This window comes from Mercenaria mercenaria, unplaced genomic scaffold (genome assembly GCF_021730395.1).
Source record: "Mercenaria mercenaria strain notata unplaced genomic scaffold, MADL_Memer_1 contig_2044, whole genome shotgun sequence".
Lineage (NCBI taxonomy): Eukaryota > Metazoa > Mollusca > Bivalvia > Venerida > Veneridae > Mercenaria > Mercenaria mercenaria.
In genome coordinates, this window is record NW_026460075.1 from 57,535 (window position 1) to 68,975 (window position 11,441).

General features: G+C 33.3%; 1 protein-coding gene across 1 annotated transcript; it reads right to left on the reverse strand.

Annotated features, from left to right (window-relative positions):
- Positions 1–501: 501 nt before the first annotated feature.
- Positions 502–11,441, reverse strand: LOC123557975 (uncharacterized; the record flags this gene model as incomplete). Its single annotated transcript, XM_053533111.1, is given in 7 exon segments — positions 502–3,305; positions 4,460–4,636; positions 4,785–4,907; positions 5,212–5,316; positions 10,395–10,493; positions 11,101–11,172; positions 11,423–11,441. Coding segments are annotated over 6 exon segments (720 nt in total). The 3' UTR covers positions 502–3,120.

The following is an 11,441-nucleotide window of genomic DNA, read 5'->3' on the forward strand; positions in this document are numbered from 1 at the left end:
GTTAGTAAAATTACTTTGACATCTTGATGAACTTATGAAGCATAATACCTGTGTTACTGGGATGTCTTTGCTTATTTATTCAAACGTCAAATTTAAGTAATTTAAGAGAGGACTTATTAAATTGAACTCAATTTTGAAGTCAGTAGATATTTGAATAAATAGCCGCTGTAATTCTAATTGAAAACGGCGATAGCTTCCTTATTTCTGAACGAAACATATGTTTGAGCACTCATTCTCTAAGTTAAGATAATTTCATATCCAACGATCATGGTTTCGATTTAATTAAAATGTGAAATTTTTGTTGCGGAGAGCAAAATCATAAAAAAATGACATTTCGGTACCCAAACATGTTCATTTGGAATTATATTGATTATTTTGTTCTTGTGTACATGCATTTATCATAGGCCCTTCTACAAGTGACACGTCAAGTTGAGTAATTTAGGACAAAAATCAACTTACTTCATCTGTTATGTGTTGAGCGAAAATAAAGAAGAATAAAAATGAAACTGTACTTAATTTATTCTTCATCCAATCAATTCACAGCAATTAGTATAGCTTATACACAGAAATAAAAGCCTATATACATTGTTTTATGGTAATGTCTTCATAGTTAAATGAATAAATATAAGTGATTTATAAATGCTATCATTTTCATAAACAAGAGCTGTCCGTAAGACAGCGCGCTCCACTATTCGGCGATTTGACAGTAAAATGAATATATGTCTCAATAAGAGACCTCTACTTTAAAAGGAAGATACACCAAGGGGCATAATTCTGTCAAGAACACAAATTAGAGTTATTTGGACTGTTACCATACATGCAGATGATGATGGTAAAGATATATTTTGAGTTGTTTCAAGTCATTTTCTTATATAGTACCAAAGTTATGTCCAGAAAACGAAGTTTGTCAAAACATTTAAGTATGAAAGGTGCATAATTTCGTCAAAAATACAAACCAGAGTTACGGGGATTGTTACCACACATGCAGATGATGATGATAAAGATACATTTTAAGTTTCAAGTCATTATCTTATATTGTACTAAGTTATATCCAGAAAGCGAAGATTGCCAAAAAAAAAACGAAGTTTTTCAAAACATTTAAGTATGAAAGGTGCATAATTCTGTCAAAAATACAATTATAGTTATGGGGATTGTAACCACACATGCAGATGATGATTATAAAGAATTTTTTTTAATTTCAAATCATTATCTTTTAAAGTACCAAAGATATGTATATAAATGAAGCTTTCGAAAAAATTTAACATGAAAATAATTCCAAGTATAACAACTTTGTGACCTTGACCTCGGGTATAATTGGCCCAGTCCCCTGCACATACTTTGTTTGTATGCTGGACAATGTTTATGTGAACTTACAGTAAAGTATATTAAGCAATAGTAACAAAGATATGACAGAAAAACAAAGGTTGCCGAAAAACTTTAACCTTAAAAATAACCTAAGTATAACACCTTGGTGACCTTGACCTTATGTATAATGGGCCCAGCCCCTGCACATACTTTGTTTGTATGCTGGACAATGTTTATGTGAACTTACAGTAAGATATAAGCAATAACAACAAAGATATGACAGAAAAACAAAGGTTGCCGAAAAACTTTAACCAAGAAAGCTCACGCCGACGCCGACGCCGACGCCGGGGCGAGTAGAATAGCCCCCTATTCTCCGAATAGTGGAGCTAAAAAGAAATATTTAAAACACAACAAGAAAATAGCATAACGATGATGCATGCTGTAGATTTGCTATAATAGATCTTATGTGTGCAGCAACAGCGGAAAAATGTCTTCTATTTCAAATGGAAGCATAAAAGCAAATATCACAATCGTATGTTTTTATTCTTTTTCGTATTTACATGATACATATGCCGATTTTTGGTATTGAAGAAATGAATTTATACACGTGTAGATGAATCATTTCTCTACATATCAGACAGTCGTATTGTTGAAGTCAGGTTGTTAAAACAGTGCGATGAGGTGTGCATGGAGCCGATGTGTCGAGAAATAAGAAAACACACAATGAGTAACATATATAGAATGACAACTTCGACTTATATTATTCATGTTGCTAGTAATAACAAGTTGGTTGGTTGGTTGTTCTCCGCAAGTAAGGTGGAGGACGAATGATTTCAGACACAATGTCTTTTATCAAATCGCCGCGGAGAACATACGCCTCGCCCAGGGCTCGAACTCGCGACCCCGCGACCCGTAGATCTGCGCTCTCCCTATTGAGCTAAGCGGGCGGGCTAGTAAAACCAAGTACATACGATGTACACAAAAATGATTTGCTCTGCAAATGACATGAAACTTATACTAGAATTATCAAAAGTTAAAGTAGATAAATTATGAGGAGTCTGTACAATCAAACATTCAAATTCCGCTCTCACCGGATTTTGAATAATCCCGATCTGTACAATACATAATACAATAAAAAAAGCAAAACAATTTTACATATAAAGAATAAAAACGACAGATGTGCTATTGTTGCTCAACCTAGCAACTCAAAAGTTTTATAATTGTACTAAATGTCCAATATTTGAAGATTTGACTTTAAGACGTCTTTAGTTAAAAATCTATGATTATTTCAGATAGTGGAAATTCACATATCTTGAAGTGTCTTTTGTTCCTTCATTAAAAAGAATAATCACCAAAAGTAATTTATGGGAGATATAGTGTTAGATCTGTATTTCCCTCGTAGGTCTTGTCTATTTCAGTGTAATACTCACTAAAGAAGCAAGAAAACGATTCCCAAAAGAATCTGTAACATTCGGAAACTTTTGTTAAAACTGCAAAGTTAGATAAATCGATTGGCAATGTGCGTCTTTTGTTAGACACCGAATAATCCACCTCAACCAACAGTTCATCTTTTGCATATAGTTTCTTCTATTTTTGTCAAAATATTTAGCAATATCAGTTTATTGTTTCATGCCATTTTGTATTGTATGTCAAACTTGCAATATTTACATCTTGCAACTTCATGGGCAGCTAACACTGAACTAGAGAGCTATAGTATTGGACAGAACATGTTTGCCAAACAGTAATCATATATGATAAACAAAAATAATCAAAAGAAAGTAAAAAAAGTTAAAAAGTCTTTAAATGTAGAAAATATCAAATAGTTATATTCAGTTCCACAACAAACGATCCTCTTATAAGTGACCGACACATCGCACAATTCTGTAGCATACTGGAACAATTCTCACAGGCAATCATGTGACTACACGGTAAGAAAACAACACAAGCCTCTTCTCCATAACAAATTTTACAGCTGCGCTCGTGGTCCAAACTTTGTTTTTCTGAAGAAATAAAAGCTTAACTTTGGTCATACAGGTAGATGATCATATTTTTTTGATATTATATACATAGGTTTTTAGCATTCAGCAACAGATGTTATACAATGGCAACATATGTAACACAATTTGCAAACGATTTGTTTCAACATATGAAACAAACTGACACCAAATTATATACAACATGAAAATGCGGTAATATCCATCAACATACGCAACAAAATGTATTATTGAGCGTATTAAAAGTTTTCGTAATTTTCATCATAATCATGATTGTTATCATCAGATAATCATCAAAATCATCTTTACCATAAACACAGTAATGATATTTCTCTGCTGTATTCACCATCATAATTGTCATCATCATAATCATCATGTTGTGATTCATCTGACTGTAATTATTACAGGTGAAGTTATATCTTATTTGTTTAAGCATCAATTTCTGAAATGTTTTTGATTTGACGATGAGAACCTTAGAATCCTATTGAAAAAGTAAATTTATATATGATTATCATAAGAAAAAGAAACTCGATAAAGATTATTCTGTGATGGTATGTTTGAATCATTTCAGCAATTAATCTTTAGAAGCAATATCCCTTTAATATTTTTAAATTCATAAGGAATCGATCGGTGAAAACCGGATCGATACCTCTACGGAAACGTGCGTTTTATTTCGCACATTATAAAAAATAAACAAAGTAATGACCGTTGTGTTGCTTATATGTCATATCAAATAGAAAGTATTCCCTAGATTTAAATTTTAGATCTGCGTCTGTTTTGGCTAGTAGAATGGTGTTTAAAGATGAACCTCAACAACTGAATTAAAGCATAAGTTAAACACGAGTTTTCCATCTAGAAAGGCTAATAAACATATCAAACATATGATATTTTATTCTCGTGCAGCAAAATTGTTGTTACATTTTTAAGTCTGTTTTACATATTATATTATAGTGTGTTTATATGAAGCACCTCAAATGTTTGCAATAAGTGTTACATATGTTGCCGGTTTGTAGTATATAATTCTAATTTGTAATATATAATTCTAAGTGTTACAATGCATTTATTGCTCTTTTTGTAGTCTTAACACAAGGGTATACGTTTAAATAATGAAATAATATTTTAATAAAAGTAGTTATATTTTTATATTTATATATAAATACCTTCTGAAGTCATACTATTACACGGCATTCTGCTGGCTGGCCACTGTCGAGTGCATGATTGTTCAGCACATAGCACAGTCGATTTTTTTAACAGTGCACTCTTCGGTTTCATATCCGCGCCGATCTTTTCTGAGTAGACATCTGAAGAAGTCTTACCGTTTATCTTTGTGAAAGTATCTACAATACAGACATAGTATTTAAATCATACACTTTACAATGTAATGCATTCTTTAAATTTCGGAAAATAAAGCATGTTGTAACTCATAACATTGCCTTTCTGATTAGGTTTTATATATCAAACTTATATTCCAATGGATATTTATACCTTCCACAGATCTCTTCGATTTTGAATATATCCCTGGCTTTGCGATGCATCTTGGTAGGACCAAATCAATCCAGACTGTCACGTTTGTCTTCATGTTCGTTTGGAAAAGAAACTCCAAGTATACTACAAAATAACAGGAACAAAATTAAACTTCAAAAGCTTAAATAGAACGTTTCTTCGTGAAAGACAGAAGTAAAATACATATATCATGAATTAATGTTTAATGCGTGATAAAAAAAAGAAAGATATTAAGAAAAAATCATTTCTTTTTTTGGCGTTAATTTCCATTTACAAGAGGCAAGTATCCATTTTTTTCTCTAGAACATTAACATGAAAATATTCATCGTGGTTACAGTATAAAGTTCTATTCACTTTGACATCAATCATTCCCGAAAATATAATCAAACCGACACGGAGCTACGAATACCTAACATATATGTCCAGTCTTCTTCAGAAAACAGCTCTTCCTTTGGGCTCATCGTTTGCCACTCTCGTTTTTGTGACGATAGTTTTCGTTTTCCTTTTACATTTCCTAAAATAAACATGGAGACTAATGACCTATATACGGTTTTAACGAGTTGAAGTGTTGTTTGTTGGCTCGTGCTGTTTCTATTTTATTTTACTGAACAATCGAGCAGGAGAAAATTAATCCTTGTAATCATTATCATATTTCAGGCTAACGTTTAAACATTTCATATTTTGTTTGGCAACGTAAATAATGAACTGTAAGCATTAGAGCATAACCAAATACATACAAGGCCCGTATTTAAATGAAATTTATTTTCATTTTTATTTATTGTATAAAACAAATAAAAGCATGTACATTTTAAATATAACTAAACCATTTTTATGAGACTAAATTTCTTCTATAGATTTGAGTAAACACAAATGTCTGTATTATTCTTTTATAATATAATAAGAAAAATATATTTTATCCACATTTACAGTTCATTTAAATAAATCATTTGAACTATTACATGACTGCTGATTCAACTCTACAAAACATCATTTGGAAAACTTGAAAAGTAGTATTTACTCGAAAATGGATATTTCAGAATAAACAGGTACTAACTTTACAATCTTTCATGCACCTAATATGCATCTTAACTCATTTCAATCAACGTACTGAGTCATATATCTGTGCTTTGTTTATCTCGATGATTACACAAGCAAATAGTTTTATCTAAAATTTCGTCCGAAATTTATGGCATATATTTATGAGGATATTTTTAAAATTCAGGCTTTTGTTTCGGCATAGGCCTAGACCTCCTTAGGTGTACCAATAATGCAATGAAACGAGAGGGTCATAATGGCCCTACATAGCTCACCAGAGTTGGTCTGGCATACTGACCTAGTTTTTGACCCTACATGAGCCAGTTTAAAATTTTACCTGGAGATCATCAAGACAAACATTCTGACAAAATCTCATAAAGATTTAGTTACAACTGTTGCCTTAAGAGTGTTCACAAACTTTTCCGTTTACTTCGCCATGTGACCTAGGTTTTGACCACAAATGACCCAGATTAAAACTTGACCAGAGTTTCATAAAGATTGAGTCACAACTGTGGCCTAAAGACTAACTACAAGCTTTTCCTTTGATCTAGTCTACTGACCTAGTTTTTGACCCCACTTGACCAAGTTTCAAAATTGACCTAATGATCATCAAGGCAAACATTCTAACAAAGTTTCATAAATATTAGATCACAACTGTGACCTCTAGAGTGTTCACAAGCTTTTCCTTTGATCTGGCCTACTAACCTAGTTTTTAACCCTATATGACCCAGATTCAAAATTATCCTAAAAATCATCAAGGCAAACATTCTGACAAAATTGCATAAAAATCCAGTCACAACTGTGGTCTCTAGAATGTTCACAAGCTTTTCCTTTGATCTGGCCTACTGACCTAGTTTTTGACCCCACATAACCCAGATTCAAACTTGACCTAGAGATCATTAAGACAAACATTCTGACTAAAATTCATAAAGATTGGATCCCAAATGTGACCTCTAGAATGTTCACAAGTTTTTCCTTTGATTTGACCCCGTAACCTAGTTTTTAAATCCACATAGCCCTGATTCAAATTTTACCTATAGATTATTAAGACAAACATTCTGACTAATTCTCATGAGTTTCAAACTTATATTGTGGTCTTTATAGAGTGATCTGGCCTAGTGACCTAGTTTTTAAACCCACATGACCCAGATTAAAACTTGACCTTGAAATCATTAAGACAAACATTCTGACCTAGTTTCATAAAGTTTGAAACATAACGGTGGCCTCTAAAGTGTTCACAAGTTTTTCCTTTTATTTGACCGGGTGACCTAGTTTTTAACCCCACGTGACCTAGATTCAAACTTGACCTATAAATCATCAAGACAAACACTCTGACAAAGTTTACTAAATATTGGGCCACAACTGTGGCCTCTACAGTGTTCACAAGCTTTTCTTTTGATCTTTTGATCTGACCTACTGACCTAGTTTTAGACCCAACATTACCCGGTTTCAAACTTGACCTAGACATGATCAAGACTAGCACTCTGACCATGTTTCATAACGATTGAGTCACAAATGTGGCCTCTAGAGTGTTCACAATCTTTTCCTTTGATCTAAACTACTGACCTAGTTTTTGATCCCACATGATCCAGTTTCAAACTTGGCCTAGAGATCATCAAGACTAACATTCTGACCAAGTTTCATAAAAGATTGGGTCACTAATATGGCCTCTAGAGTGTTCACAAGGCAAATGTTGACGCACGACGCACGACGGACGCCGACGGACGCCGGATAATGACCGCTCACAATAGCTCACCTTGAGCACTTCGTGCTCTGGTGAGCTAAAAACAGTAACAAAGCTGATTCTAAGTCAAATTTCAAATATCTGAATGTAACATCACTCGTTAGTTTTGCTTATCAAATAATCAAGGCCTTCGGGTGGGTTCACGTATAATTTTTCACAATTATGAGTTCACATGCACATGAATTGAACCACGAAGGCGTTGGCCCGAGTGGTTTAAATCTAAGAATCTGAAAGATGAACCGTGGTTAATTAGACAACAAATCACAAGAAGGCCTTAATCGTTTTCTTCACATGTTTTACATGTTCAATGAAATATTTTGATAAAAATCATGTTTTGCTCATTTATCCAAGAAGTAAAGAACCGGGCGTCATGCAGTAATTTGACGTCATAATTGACGTCATATTGCTCTCTTACCGGTCCGCGCGTAAATTGTTGTTTATCGCAGATTCTAATATGACTAACAATGCTTTAATCATCACAACGATATTATGCTGACGTCACGTCAACGTGATATTTAGCGCCATGTACGCGTCAAGAAACAGCGCTTTCAAATTTCATGAAATATTTTACTTAATAACATGTTTTAAACGAAATGTCACAATGCACAAATGTGTTGATTAATTTACACACATACTGAGTTAGTTTTTCGCTTTGCTGAATAATTCGCAATTATTTTCGCCCGAACTGAACTCTGCCGCCAGACGTATTACCATTTCCGGTCCTACTATTGGCGCCATGCTTGCGCGAAGAAACAGTTCCATCATATCTGATATAAATTTTACAAGAAAGAACATATTAGAATCGACATAATTCATAGCAAACAGTGCTTTATCACTATTTATACACTTGGTCGGTTATACGTCGTCCAAAATAATTTCACTCGGGTTGCGCCCTCGTGAAATTATTACGCCCGACGTATAACCGCCCATCGTGTATAAATAGTGATAAAGCACTGTTTTGCTATAAATGATTTCTTAAATAAACAAAGCTTGCATTTCTTCTTCGTTTAACTCGCAGTCGAATCGAAATATGTTAGAATTAAGAAATAATGAGTTCCCAATCGTGTGGTTTATCGCAGAATTACCCGTGTTTTGAGTTCTTATACTTAAGAATATATTGCTCTGCATAAGAACAATAAAACTCTGGTTATTCTACGATAAATCACATTTGGGAACTTGTTATTTCGATTCTAACACGACATACTAGTACCAACAGTGTTAGAAAGAATGGTAACTACTTTTTACGTCAATGCTACGCACCTGGATCGGATGACGTCACTGCACGCGCATGGGTTATCGCCTAATAACAGTTTACTGGTGTTCTTCTATGTCTATAAAGGTTATTTGCTGGTCGTTTTAGAATATATTTTATAAGATATTGTTATCTGTATATTTGTCAATATCTATGTTGACACTTGATTACAAGTACAAGAACACAGCTAGGTTATAATCTGATTTTACGCCGGTTTCTTCGTAAGAAATTATTTATAGCAAAAGAGTGTTTTAGCACTTATTTATGCATGATGGGCGGTTATACGTCGGGCGTAATAATTTCACTGCACGTTAACGTGACGTCATTCTAGCGTAAGAGTGTTTTAACAGAGAAAAGCATATTAGAATATAAAATAACTGCGGTTACACTGGTGATAAATAATGATGATAAAGGACTAATGACAAGACTTATGTTTGATGATAATTAAACTTGAATAATAATAATAATATTGATGATGATAATTATGAATAATAATGACGAAGAATAATGATGAGTGATGAAGCCTCGGTTAATATGACTTTCTATTTGTGTATAATCAGATCATATTGTATGTTTCATAAGTCAAGAAATCACGGGGGAGGAACTATACACGAGACTTGGTTATGGAGGATATCATGTAACAGATTTAGGATGCTGCTGCTACAGTTTTCCCGGATAAAGTTACAGCATATGAAGGATAATAATCGCTGGTGGTGGTTTGTTGACAAAAGGAATGGTAAAGATTTATTGCTTTTTTGCAAACATGTAAATTGTATTTCAAGAACAATGGTATGTACGTCATTTTAGACATGGCTTCACATGCAAAACACAGTATATTGAAGTCTGTCGAGCGTTTTATGAAAGAATTCGAATTTGTTATATAAATTATCAAAAAGGAATTGTTGAAAAGATATTTCAACCATATTTTATGCTCATTTGCATCGATAAAAAACCCTTTCAGACATGCGCTTATAATACAAGGTAGAAAAATTACTGTGGGTCTAATTTTCCGTGATTTTATAACATTTTACACTTTAGCATGATTTGTTACAGCTGTGGGGCGCTACTTCGGTCTCGGTCACAAACAATCCCGCAGACTTCTGCAGACGCTAATACGCAAAAAGAACGTGTATTATCTCTACAGTATTGCCGAATGTTGTGTTTTAGTGGTGATGATGATAAATAAATGACGATTATTAATGATGATGCTGTTGCTGATGATAAAAGATGAAAATGAGGATCTGTTCCCAATCGATCCCCGTAGGTTGTGTTGGAAAAGTATGGTACCAAAGCTTATTCATTCATATCAATAAGACTTTATCTAGTCCGCTAAACATATTAAGGAATAAAACAAAAGCCGTGAAAAATCAAGGTACTTTTACTTCGCTGATCGTGCACTCGACCAATGAGATACTGTTTATTAATGGGTATAAAATAAACATTTATTTTAGATAAATAAACACATTTTCTATGATTAATCTTGTATCATGTAAAACAAAATACTCGTTAGATAACTGTAAGATTTAGAATTTTAGGGCAAGTATAAAATCAGAATTAAAACCTTTGGTTTTCATGTCTTCCATCGTCTTTAAAAAGTCTGATGCGGTTTCCTTGTGTTTGTAAACCACCCTGTGACTGTACTGTTCATAAAACCTCGTCCCTGAATTACACAAGAAACGTGACCAGTTTAGTAACACGTTCCAACATGTTTTCTTTGACCACACATATTGCGTTACTTTAGCACAATTTAAGAAATACAAATATATATATGCACCAAAGAAATTCTTTTAATTTGTACAGCTGCCATGATATCGTAAGTATTAAATAACATAGCGCCAGTGACATTGCAAAATAAGATGATTTACTGCAACTTTGTGTCAAGGAGAAAAGCAGTTAGGAAATTATTGCAAATAGTTATGCAAAAAAAGTAAACATCAAGTTGGTAATAATAATAGTAATAGTGTATGAAGAACGGAGCATGACTTTAAGATCATTTTTTTGCTATGCTAATATGTCGCGAACAACATCCGTCTGCCTCGGGGATCAAATTTCCGACCTTTTGGTTCATAGTTTTGTATTCCACCGACAGAGTAAGGCAGGCATATAAGCAAAATACTTGAACTGATGTATGTGTTATATTAGTTATTGAATTATGTTTCATACTTTACAATTATCAAGTTATACAGAATGAGCTTTTAATTTATTATATCTACCAGGTTTTGCATATCGTAATCATTATTTTCATAAAAGACAAAAATCAATCGAACCGTCTGATATTTTCTTCAGTGTTTCCAGCATTGTTTCCGGAGATATTTTTCTTGTGAAACTGTCTGCATCATCTAGTAATTAAAAGGTAATCGTTTGTATTTTGTAAGTACCTTGGATTTAAACACTTTAACGAACTGAGCAGAAGCAATCGATTGAAGTACCAATTTTCTATGAATGCCAAAAGTGTAATGATCAACGCCCTCAAATGTTTGATAGAATATGATCATAAACAGTTATCAGGAACTCTTACAAAATCTTTCATTGAGAAATGAGAAATACATGCAGAATGACTGAACTAGGCATTGCGCAATATAATCGTACCTTGCAGTTCGACATGATC